Source organism: Garra rufa, chromosome 15 (assembly GCF_049309525.1).
Source record: "Garra rufa chromosome 15, GarRuf1.0, whole genome shotgun sequence".
Taxonomy (NCBI): domain Eukaryota; kingdom Metazoa; phylum Chordata; class Actinopteri; order Cypriniformes; family Cyprinidae; genus Garra; species Garra rufa.
The window spans coordinates 31,389,703-31,403,128 of NC_133375.1; the positions used below are offsets into that span (position 1 = coordinate 31,389,703).

Here is a 13,426-nt window from a genome sequence, read left to right on the forward strand (position 1 = left end):
TGACCTGCCATTCACTGCAAGGGACTCATGCGTGGAGTCCCAACATGGTCCGTCTAAAAAGGGTTTCCCTGTACACCTCCAAAAACATGTTGGAGACGCACACCCACACTCACAAACACTCAGGTTGACTCTCCTTATAGCGCTGGCTTCAAATGCCTCCAGCCCAAAAAGAAAGTCTCATCTTTAATGTTTAACTCAATCCAGTTTTGCCATCTCAGTCGTTGGCGTCACACTCGTCTCGCATGATTGTTAGCAGCACAGTCGGTTATAATGGTGGGGTAAAACTTATTTTGATGTGGAAAAACATTGTGTCTCATGGGAACCAATTAAAAAATCAGAGGATCAAGAAGTGGACTGTACTTTGCTTTTGTATTCTATGATTGATGGGTTCATTAAATCATCTGTTCACTTGGCAGTCCGCATGACAGGACCAGCGTGCGGAGAAGAAATTCTGCTTTTGCAGGAACGTCATAATTGTCATAGGAATATCTGGTTTTATTTCCAGCTTTTTTTGCTCACAGATACATGCGCATACGCATGCACCCTGAAGCATGCGCAGACGTCTGCAGACACAAAAGAACGAGGAGGGGATCTATATTTTGTCGCCCGATTCATAATACGAATTGACAGTCTCAATAAATAAACAGGGAGGCATGGAGCCAGATAATTGGAGATGTTAGGGAATGACATAGCATGAAGGACAGCTTTTCAATTTTCAGTTTGAAGGGTGTACCGTGCAGCACAATTCCTCATTATTTAAAAACAATCAAACTACCCTAGCTGCCCTGCTGGTTGTAGTTTGCCGTCAAATATGATCGCGAGGAAAAAAAATCATTGCCAATTTTGTCTTATTAAAGACGACCCCGTTCTCTTCATCTGCTTCTGACACTCGCCGCTCCGCTCATAACCTGAAAATTAGCGGCTGAGGGTCTCTATGCCTGTGTCCTCCTGAAACGCAAGTCATATGGTTGTTCATTTGCAGGCTAATCAGAAAGCTGCACTATTAATGGAAAATGAATGAGGTCGGATTTGATTGTGGTTGATGGCATAGGCTATGCTCCAATTGTCCTGGAATCCATACACTTTAATCAATCTATATTGAGAGACAGCCAGTGTCGGTTGTGAGGGACATTGCAATTTTAAAATATGAGACACTTGAAGAGACTGTTGATGACTGCAATCTCTGTCCTCACAATATAGGAAAAAATATCAGGTTCAAGGTAGCTAGAGATAGTAATATTTTATTTTTTTCATATTTATATAAGGCCTAAATGATGAGAGCTTACCTACTTTATTTCTTATCCACACTCTTGAGGGTGAATTCTATTTGAAAGTGAGCATCACTCTATCCTAGTCACTGTGAAGGGCAGAGCAATTGAAGTCTAATACTGTATGTGGCCATTTGAAACATCCTACACAAAGCCGTACTTTACTGCCACTTTATTATGAATCTGAATGTTACCTTGATGACATACAGTAACCAGTGACATAAAGTTCATGTTTATAGATTAACATTGCGGTGCTGTTTGAATTGAATATGGCTTCTGTGTCATTATAATAAACCTTTTTAAACATTTATTTCAATTGGCTGTTTCTGTGGTGCTTGGTAAATCCAAACATTATTGTTTAAGAAAAATATTCCTGTTAGGATTAAATACCATAATAGCTGAGATTATTTACCTCAAAAATAATTGTAAGGATGTGTCACCCAATATTACAATCGTAAATAATAAAATTACTTTCTTGAAGTGACTACTGAATGTACCCTTGGCTAATTGGTCCCTTGTGAAGGGATTTAGTTGCTAAGTTTATTCTGGAATGAACCTGCAAATAGCATCCTCATCAGTATTGCAGTCGAGACCTGAGTAGGTTAAGTCAAGACCAAGTCCAAATGGACAAATATGTGTGTGTGTGTATATATCCTGTATATCTATCTATCTATCTATCTATCTATCTATCTATCTATCTATCTATCTATCTATCTATCTATCTATCTATCTATCTATCTATCTATCTATCTATCTATCTATCTATCTATCTATCTATCTATCTATCTATCTATCAAACACAGACACATGTAAATTAATATTATGCTTTAAAATGTGAAATATGAATATTTTTAAAGTTATACTCTTTTAGAATAAAACTATACTCATTCTATATAAAATACTCTATATAAATATAAAAAAAAAAATCTATATATATATTTGATATTTACTAGTTCACCCTAATTTAGTAAATGAAATTCATCTTTATCAGAATAAATAATAATTCTCAAACTCCCCCCGAGTTAATAAGGTGAGTTTTACCATTTTGAAACCCATTCAGCCGTTCTCCTGTTCTGGGGATATCACTTTTAGCATAGCTTAGCATAGATCATTAAATCCTATTAGACCAATAGCATCGCGTTCGAAAATGACCAACGCATTTCGGTATTTGTCCTATTTAAAACTTGACTCTTCTGCAGTTATATCGTGTACTAAGACCGGCGGAAAATGTAAAGATGCGATTTTCTAGGCCGATAAGATTAGAAACTACACTCCCATTCCGGTGTAATAGTCAAAGAAGTTTGCTGCCGTAATATGGACGCAGCAGGCGGAGTAATATCACGCAGCGCCTGAAATTAGTTCCCAGCTAGGAAACTTCCAACGAGGAACGCTCCCTGTGCATGCAGTTGGTCACGTTGTGCTGCGTGATATTACTGCGCCTGCTTCGGCCATGTTACGGCAGAAAACTTCCTTGACTATTACGCCGGAATGGGAGTGTAGTTCCTAATCTTATCGGCCTAGAAAATCGCATTTTTACATTTTCTGCCGGTTTTAGTACAAGATATAACTGCAGAAGAGTCAAGTGTTAAATAGGACAAATACCGAAACTCGTTGGTCATTTTTGAATGCGATGCTATTGGTCTAATATGATTCAATTATCTATGCTAAGCTATGCTAAAAGTGATATCGCCAGAACAGGAGAACGGCTGAATGGATTTCAAAACGGTAAAAATCAACCTATTAACTCGGGGGGAGTTGGAGAATTAGCCTATTTCCAAAAAAGTGGAGTGTTCCTTTAAGTCACCATTTACCCTTTTTTCATTTTCTTCTTCATACAATGGAACTAAATGGTGTCTGAGTGCTGTTTTTCTGCAGACCTCCTTTTGGATTCAGTCTAAGAAAGAAAATAATACTGGATTGGAGTAAAAAAAATAATATATATATATATTAAATAGTTTCTGCTTTTGTTATTTTTAGGTTTTTAGGACCTGAGTAGGCTGAGTCGGAGTCGAGACCAAGTTCAAATGATCCAAATTCAAGGTCAATGACAAGACCAAGAACATGAAATTATGGTCTTTGGTTCAGACTCGAGATGAACTCATAATACAATGCTGATCCACATTCCTATAATTTTAAGATCTCACAAAATGTTTTACAACATAGCTTTCTGTCCTTTCTTGTAAAGTTTCCAATTTGAACAGGAAGTTTGAGCAGTTAAGCTCTTGCCAGTAGTCTGTAGGTATGTCACAGCCATTAATAATAAGTTTCTTCTTGCTAGTTTTACATTTTTGAACTGTTTCCCAGAAGAGGAAATTAAACTCTTAGCAGTACTCTTGCAAATAAGTGGCTTCAAATCAAATAGTCATGGATTTAAAGACACAAATCCCTTAATTTATTTATTTTTCAGCCATGAACGCATAATATAGTGGATGTTACAGTGCATGTTTTATTAGCGGCTAATAAAGGGCTTGGTCTCTGTAAACACTGCTGACATTTCCTCTCCATTTGGACGCTTTATAGGACTGCACAGCATCATTTGGCGCGTTGTGGGAAGACATCCGTGTGGCTGGGGGAGCTGTGCGCTTTTCGCGCTCTTACACCTGCTGGTTACGTCAAATCCTTCCTCTAGAACGGCAGCACGCCGTCGTCTTGGAAACGCTCCTTCAGCGTCGCAAGCCTGTGTGAGGTTGTGTGGACGGATGATGGAAGAAAACAGCAGAGAACATCTCGATACTGGTGTGTAAAATTAAAACACGTTCATACATGGTCATTTTACCGTTTTCTATTCACACACACTCGTTGGGTACTGTCTGGGCATGTATAGCGAGCAAATTTCGCTGTTAGGTGCATGATATGAGCGCTTCGTCCATGTAAACACAGTGACTGTTTGCTAACGTTAGCCAAATAAACCTTATTCATGTGATACTTTCCGGCACGTAGAGTGTCAAAACATTACAAAGCGCTTATGTATTGCGATAAATGTTCACTTATAACTGCATAACTAATGAAACGCAAAACCACGTGTGTTTGTAGTCCAGTCTTGTTAAGGTGGACATTTCCATATACGGCGAATGACATAATCACACTTACTGGCTCTACTACATATTTATATACTATACTATACTATACTATACTATACTATACTAGATTTGCTATTTCTTAAATACACTAGATCATTCTATCATTCACATGTATGCTAGCTTTACAAGTATTTGCTTAGACTACGTTTTATACAAGCTACGTTACTAGTAATCGGAAAAGGCAGCCGCCTTTATGTGAAAATTCAGTGAATTCAACACCTTTATGTGTGTGTGTGTGTGTGTGTGTGTGTGTGTGTGTGTGTGTGTGTGTGTGTGTGGGTATATATATCCTGTGTTCATCCTGTCCATCTATCTATGTATCTATATCTATCTATAATAACAGATACATGTAAATAAATATTATGCTTTAAAATGTAAATTATGCATTTAAAAAAAAAATTCATTTATAATAAATTATAAACTTTGTTTGCCTTTTTGATATTACTAGTTCACCTTAATTTAGTAAATTAAATTCATCTTCAGCAGAATGAACACTTGCGTCACCATTTACCCTTTTTTTTACTTTCTTTTTCATACAATGGTGTCTGAGTGCTGTCTTTCTGCAGATCTCCTTTTGGGTTCAGTCTAAGATAGAAAATAATACTGGATTGGAGTAAAAATACTTAACATTAAAAAATAGTTTCTGCTTTTGTTATTTTTAGGCTTTGTTCTTTTGTCATAGTTCAATTTATTTTAGTTAATTTATTCAGACTCAATGAAGAACTTGGCATTGATTTCTGTCATGCACACAGACCACAACCTTGTTTGGATGTCAGGTTAATAATTGTAATTGCTGTTTTACAGGAATATGGTATAACTATTGCCAAGGAATTCTGAAGTCTGCAACAGGCAGACTATCATTGCTGAAAGGTTTATTTCAACATGTTTTAAAATGGAATGTGTTTTATGTGTGTCACCTCATATATGTACTTCTATTTGTGTGACAGATAATGAAGCTGGGGGTGAGGATGCTCTGGTGGGGAATGTGAACAAACTAATGGTCACCCCTCCAGGATACACAGGACCACCCAAGAAAGGTCATATCATCTTCGACGCCTGCTTTGAGAGTGGTGAGAGATCTGAGTATTTGTTTTTTTAGTGCCTTTCTCATGTTATGTGTACACTACTGTTCAAGAACAGCTATTATGTGAAATAAAACATATTTTGTAACATTATAAAAGTCTTTACTGTCACTATTGATCAATTGAATGCATCCTTGTTAAGTGTTCATTAAAAAAAATTGTGCTGACCCGTTGTTAAACGGTAGTGGAGTTTCTGCACCATTAACACAGTATGGAATTGCAAAAATCAAAACTCATTGCTAGCTTTTTCTATTATTTAGTCAAACAGGCACAAACTTACTTTGTTGGCTGAGATTATTACATTTGACGTGACTAAAACAATGTCAAAACAATGTCAAAACCACAGCTGAATTTACATGTTTTGAAAAGATTAAACTACATTTTGGGGAGCAAAACATTCAGCGTTAGTAAATTGCTGATAACTTATTTAAAAATAAAAGTGGATACTTTATTCTTAACATTCGACTCTAAATATTTATTATTTGTGAAGGTAAAGGAATCTGCAACCAATATTTTATCAGCAACTTACTAACATGAAGTACTAACATCTTGTGCTGAGTTTCATGAGTGCAAGCAGGATGTAACATATTAACATAAGCGTGCAATGCTGACATGTTCATGATCTAATTTATCTAGTGTATAAACAGAATATCAATTAAAAAGCACCTTAGTTGAGCAATATGTTAACATGGCAGTTAATTAAAGATTTAGAAGGATGTATAGGGTGAACAGCTAGAATAACCATCCATGCCTCTACAAATATGATACACCTTTGAATTCCCAGGAGAGCAGTAGATCTCTGTCGTCAAACATGTTTGTACGAAAATCATTGTCAGTGTCTTTTGTTTAAGCATGCTATTTTAGCATATGGCAGCGCAGCCTGAGAGAGACTATTGTCCGTGTGAGCAGGGCTTTTAATGGATAATTATCTCCCTTTTAAAAGTAGGGGGTAAAAATTGAAGCGTTTCATTTGAAAGTGACTGCTCTTGTCGGTCTACCTCGCTGAAAACTGTAATTAAAGCAAGTTATGATATTTTGAAGAATGCTTTGAGTAAACGGCCTTTGTTTGGCACTTTCTGCCGGTCTGAATGAACAGTGATGTAATGAAAATAAAGTGCTTTTGCAGTGACAAGGTCAAGTGGGCAGCTGAGAGCAGCTTTGGGCCAGATTGACAGTGAATCAGTACGGCTGGAACAGGCACAATATCATTCTTTGCTGGGAGATTAGGTTCAGGGTCTCCAGCAGATGAGACTCAGCTTTCATATTCTTGACAGCCAACCAATTCACCCCTCTGCGGGGAAAAAGCTCGCCTGTGGCTAGGCTCCCTGTGGGGAGGTTTTTTTGTATAGATTTTTTGGTCTTGGAAATATTCTGTAATAGTACAATTTTTAGGTGGAGCGGGTCTTTCTGGTATTATCAGGTAGTTGCTTGTGAGTTTGGGTTGAATGTTAAGCTGAAAGAAAGCAGCTGGTTACGGATCCAGTGTGTGAAATGTAAGACTGACCGCTTCAAATCAATTCCAGAGTAACTTGATAAATCAATACGATTCTGAGCAACTCTACCAGAACTAATAATAAACACTGTTCGCCTCGTGCTTTAGAAGTTGAGCCATCTGTCATCATAGAGATGTTTATTACTGTTATCAAAACAACGCCGTTCCTCAGAAGGATGTTGACGGTAGCTGTGTTTGTGAGCCGAGTGCATGATGTTTTGCGGCGATGAAGAAGGACATGGAATATTAACATAAGTTACAGAGCCAAAGTCAATATAAATAAATAATCAGGACGTTTTATAAGTTTCTCTGTTTTCCCCTCTGACTGCCCCCGAGGACCCCGAGGCACTGATTAATGAACATCCAGCCGCAAGACCAGGATCAGCTAACATATATGACATTACCCCCATGTCTCTGGCTCGGCAAATTCTCTGAATGATTTATGGAATAGATATTAATCTGCTTCCAGTAAACGCATTATCCAAGTTGGAAAATGGAGAAGAATTGATGTTACAGCGCTAATGTCAAATTAATGTCCTGTTGCTGTTTCAGCAAAGCAACACTGCAGTGAAATGATGTTAACCACTTACACACTGACAATAGGGAAGCGGCACTTTCTTGGCAACAATCGGGGCTTTTGACGTAAGTGACTTTGAGAGCTGAAGCCCCCGTGTCAATTGAAGGACTCAAGACACAATAGTTCAGCAAAGTTTTTGGAGCTCGGCACATTCGGTCATTAATCAAACGCTCTTCTCTTTATGTTGAAGAAGATGTGGAAATGTAAAGGATTCTGGTGATGTGGGCTCATTTGTCAGAAAGCCACCTGTCAGCGAGTGATAACTTTTCACCGTTCGCAGCCTCTCCTTTGTTACGCTGAAAGTCAGCACCTTCAAAATGGAAATGATATTTAATACACAGTCAAAGGATAAAATATCCCCTCGGATAGCTCGTAAAAAATGAAAATAATAGTATAGATGCATTAGATATCACTCGCTCAGATTTGAGAAAAAAGTTAAACACTTTGTCAAAGTAAATGTCTGTGCAGCCAGTTTCAGCAATATAAAAGATACTAAAATTCTACTTAACTGCATTTTCTTAGTAGCATGACATTAATTCAAAAACAGCTGAACTGAGTGAAAGTTTTAGTCATTCTAGTAAATTTAGTTTTACTGAAACACTTTGAGGCAGATCAATTAAATTATTTTTTTTGATAATTAATCTGTTTATTTTTTCTTTGATTAACTTGATATTATTAAAATGCAATAATTTTAATTAAAAAATCTTTTTAATCCATTATTTAAAATGTTATTCCACATCCTGCTCAGTGTTGTCCTCTAAACATGTTATGTAATTTGAAGGCTATGAGAATTAATATAGTGTATATATTTGTGTAAGCATATAAATTCTAAAAAAATCATTTTTAGCAAGAGTTAAAAAAACTAAAATTATTATGGTAATAAAACAAAAACACAAGCACAGACTAAATGTTAACTGGTATAAGAAAGACCCGCTCTTCCACCATATTACATTTACATCCATTAACTCCTTTTAAATCCCTTTACTGTTACTGTTCTCATAAAAATACAATTAGCTGTGTTACACAGGTGTACAGATGTGCAGATGTAGATGCACATGTATTTTAAAGCTGTTTAATGTCTAACAAGAAATATTTGAGCAAAATGTATTAATTCTGTTGTTTTCTGCCTGTTTGTTGCACATATACACATCAGCGCATTTTCAGTAAAGCCTGTGAAGTTGTTGGAGACTTAGCTTTCAGGACAAGCCTGTGTGCAAAATGGTAATAATTCTGTGAATTTCTGTCAAGCACTTGACATGACAATGAGTTATTAACTTTTTGATTTTATCAATTGACTGTGTTATGTAATTTAAGTTTTACCCCAGATTGATCATTCATTATTTTCAATGTTTTTGTGCCACCTCGGAAAAAATGTAAATTACATACATAGTTAAACATTTATTTATAAAGTCAAAACAAAACCTTTAGTGTCCTTTTGTTAGCTGATTTTTGTTTGTATCTTACATTGTAGCTAATTACAATTATTACAAGACGTAATAATTGTAGCTTAGTGTTGTAGAGTGTAGCTTAACTACTTCAAAATATGATTTGCTTGTAGCTTGGTAGGCAACAGTTTTAGAGTAGCTTATACAAAGCTTTCAATCTAGGGTCGCACCATCCATGGGACTTCAAGCAAATGTGCCTTACTCAAAAGCCAAGATATCACTCAAGTTCCTTGTCTCTGCCAGAAAATTTATTTCTTGTTCCTTTCTCCCTGTAGACAGCTGTCATGAATAAAAAAAAAGTCAGAAAAATGGCTCTTATCTTTAGTATCCGGGTAATAAATTCTAATTGGTTAATTAAAACAGACCATGGATACGTAAACTGTTTACTGAAGGCATAAAACACTTAATTTACATTTAGATGAGATGTAACTCATTTTCTTGTCAGCCATATGCAGATTAGGTCAGTGGTATATCTTTTCTTAGGCATTTGGGCCTACAGGTTTCTAACTCTCTCTCATATCTGTCTCTGTCTTTTTTTTTTTTTTTAGCATAACTTATTAAAATAACCCCCATTATGCACAGTTTGATAGTAAAAAACATAATGAATATTTCCTGAAGGCGTCATTAAAATGGTATTGATGGCTCTATAGATATAGTTACGTTTGCCGCATTATGTAAATTCCATAGATTCTTGAATTTAAAAGAGCTTTAATGGTTATAATTAGCACTTTAATCGTGTGATATTATCTGAGGTTTTTAATAAACCGATGTGGTTTTGTTCCACTTAAGAAAAATTTGTTTATGTCGTTTTTTTTTCTTTTGGAATAGCTGATTTTTTTTATTTACTTTTTTATGATAACACCACATTGAGAGGATTGATAGTCCTGCATTAATCTATGGCCTCTGGATAAAAGCATTCAAATTTAGCATGCCAGAATCAAGAATAAAAGTAAATTTATTGTAAACCTTTTTGCATTTTGAAGAAATCTTTTAAAGTGCACGTCATTTATTACCTCACACCCTTTCCTTTTTATTCATCTAGATGTTCTCACATCAGTTTCGTAATTCATTCTGGGGGGCAAATTATGTCAAAAATATTTCTCCACATGCTGATGCTTATCAGAGGCTCCGAGTGATAAAACTTATTGACTGTAGCTGCTGATTAAATCTGGTGGCAGCTAGAGGCAGAGGAAGAAGGTGTGTGCGTGTCTACACAAGTGCATATATGTGTATGTGTGTCTACATAATGATTCGATTCCTACCAAGGGCAGAGTACAGTATAACGTATCCACCAATGACAATCTGAGACGTGCAGTACCCCCTAAGCATTTAACGGATTTGCACTGGGGATTTTAAATTATCCATTGTAATCGTAATAGATGAAAAAAAAAAAAACTCCTTCGATTCAGCGAACAAAAGAAATGTGTTCGGAGAGGGGACAAGGCCTCAGCCGCACGCTTGCTAATGAGGATAAACAGTAGGGAAAAATCTCTCTGCTGATGGGGCTTTAATTGTTTTGTGTTTTTTCCCCCCTGTTCAGTAGAGTTTTTCTGTCTGTTTTTATCTTCCCTCAAAAGTCCTCATGCTTCATGTCACTCTTGCAGAGTGCATCTAGTGGATGAATGATTACATTTAACACCCCAGGAAGACAAGAGGGGGATGAAAGGAGAGAGAAAAAATACAAGGAGGCAAAGGGGACAAAAAGCAGCCAGGCTTGCCAGCAGATATTTATATACTTCAGATGTACCCGGAATCAAGACAGTCAGATCCCCATTGATTAAAGAAGTGGAAACATTCTAACAATCAGGCTTTATGCTCAGCTCAAGTGGCTGCAGGAGACAGAAGGGCTTACAGGGAGGATGAAGGGTTCTTAGGCAGATATTAGGCTACTATGGATGTATTCCTGTCCTCAACAAAACATAACAACATGGGCAAGCATAAAAAGACAAGTGGAAGGGATATTAGTCACAGATTTTGCGCTTAGCGCTTAGAAGATGAAAGTTTTGCTTGTAAACGCCTTGAAGAGTCATGTTCCTCCTAAGAAGGCTACATCACTGTCCGGCGTCTTATGGTTTTCTCTCTATTTCTTCTTGAGGTTTTAAGGAGGATTGAATTGAATTGATTTGAGCTGTTTTCTGAGAAGAACCCAGAGCAGGTTTCTGATTTATTGTTTTTATCAAGCGTTTTTGTCCTCATCTTGCTAGTTGAAGCTAGCCTGCTTGTCCTTTGTCAATTTCGTAGCTTTATCTCTTTCATTCCTCTAACTGATACTCAGGCCTGTGGTGTTATACAGCTCTGACCCTGAAGAAAATATCCCTGCACTTCGAGACCATGTGTGGAAGGGGTTTCGCACTCTCCCCCTCCTAAACCACAAGGTTAACAGCCTCGGTTCTTGAGTTTTACTGTAACGCATCCTTACTCATTGTGGCTTTTTACTCATATATCACTCAGTCAATGCACAAAGCCAAAACGGCTGTAAAGTTGACAGTTATTTCACAAAGTGGTCTGAACAGTTTGTTTTCTGTCACAAAATAGTTTTTTCTTTTAATAATTGCGCCACTACATTATTGTGAAAATGACAGTAAAACACTTTTGTAATTTATGTATATTTCTGAGTATTTCTGACAATTCTGACTTTTTTTCCTTTCAATTTTGACTTCTTACAAGTTTATATATAAGAAAAACTCCAGAATTGTTAAATAAATGTTAAAATTTTTTATTCTGTGTTGGAAATAACCATAGAGGCATGTACTTGAGGGTTTGATATTGACTGTAGAACTGTATTGTTATTTGTTAATATTATTTTTCATTATCTTTGTGGCCTTGATGTTGTTAGGAGTACGTAAAGGTTATTTCAAAGGTGATAAATCTTACTGAATTTTAATAAAATTAGTATTTTTAGACTTTAAAATGGTTCTAAAAAGAAGTTTTAAAACTTTTAAAAAGTGCATTGTTAGTATTTTTTTACGCTGAAAGTGGTTCTCATTTTTAAACACATTTTTTTTGTATCCTAAAACCATTTTTTTTTTTTCAACGTGATTTAACATGAAAGAACAAGCTGTTGTATTAGCACTTACTCTTTGTGGTCCTTTACTCGTATATCACTCATTCAATGCACAAAGCTAAACGGCTGTAAAATTGACAGTTCACAAAGTGGTCAGAGCAGTTTGTTTTCTGTCACAAAATAGTTTCTTCTTTTTCTGATTGATCCACTCGATTATTGTGAAAATGACTATAGCAAAGCATTAAGCTCCTGTAATTTACTATGAATGTTTCTAAGCAAAACATAAATTTAGGCGTAGGACTATGGAAGTTATTCCTGCCTCAAAATAAAGTTAAAACATAAATAAATGAAAATAAAAGAAAAAAAAAATACAAAAAAGTTATATACAACAGAATCTGACAATTCTGACTTTTTTCTTGCAATATTGAATTCCAAGTTTATATCTCACTGTTCTGAAAGAAAACCTCAGACTTGCCTGGATGAATTCTGAGATGTTAAGCCAGAATTGTGCAATTAAAATATCACTATTACCTTTTTTTTTTCCTTCCGTAGCAAAAATATTCATATAGGACTTGATATTAATTGGAAAACTGTAATGTTATTTGTTAATGTTATTGCTCATTGTCTTTGTGGCCTTGATGATGGCATAAGTACGTAAAGGTTGTTTCAGAGGCGGTAAATCTTGAATTTTGCTAAAACAAGCATGTTTGTTCTTTAGAATAGTTGCATGATGTATTCTAAAAAAAGAAGTTCAACTTTTAAATTATGCATCGCTAGACATTGTCTGACATTTTTGAACATTTTTCATAGCCTAAGATCTGTGTTTTTTTTTTAAAATGTAGTTTAACATGAAAGAACAAGTAGTTGTGTTTGCGCTTTGAACTTTGCATGTCTGTACCACATCCTTACAGTCTCATGCACATAGATGAACACATAGCTAAACTACAAGTTGAATTGGTCCTCACTCTTCCTGCCAGCATAGCAACTGCTTCTCAGAGCAAAAGTGCACAGTGGTCTGCGCACAGTCATGCTGTAATATTTACCCACCCCTAGAGTGCTCGATTATAGAGTGTATGTCCGCGCTATGGAACGAGCCGGGCGGGCAGATATCTCAGATGTGCACAAGCAAATGAAACAGGTGATAATCCTGCCTGACATTCCCACCATCAGCCTTGGTTATGTTTGATCAGAGCCCTGCAGCCTGGAGAGATCTTGAATGAAACATCAGCTCTTAGGCTATTGATGGCTGTTGAGATACCTGCATGGGAATGTCGTGGAGTGCATGTGTGTGGTTGCGCATATTTTATTGACTATGTTCTTTGAGGTATTTCCTCTGCTGTGTGAATTGTCAGTGTGGTTTTAGTGCCATGTGCTCTTTTGCATACTTTGGGGATCACTTTATCTATGCTAAAGTATAAAATATGTAGTGTAAATCATATTCCCCTTTAGTTTCGTCTATTTTTATAATTTGTTCTTTC

General features: G+C 36.2%; 1 protein-coding gene across 1 annotated transcript in view; it reads left to right on the plus strand.

The window, feature by feature from the left end:
• The first annotated feature begins 3,932 nt into the window (after nucleotides 1-3,932).
• agbl4 (AGBL carboxypeptidase 4) overlaps nucleotides 3,933-13,426 on the plus strand; it is a 486,475-nt gene continuing 476,981 nt past the window's right edge. Inside the window, exons 1-2 of the mRNA XM_073818790.1 lie at nucleotides 3,933-4,004; nucleotides 5,296-5,418. Of these exons, the coding sequence (XP_073674891.1) occupies nucleotides 3,968-4,004; nucleotides 5,296-5,418 (160 nt within the window). The 5' untranslated portion in view covers nucleotides 3,933-3,967. The remainder of the gene's footprint in view (nucleotides 4,005-5,295; nucleotides 5,419-13,426) is intronic.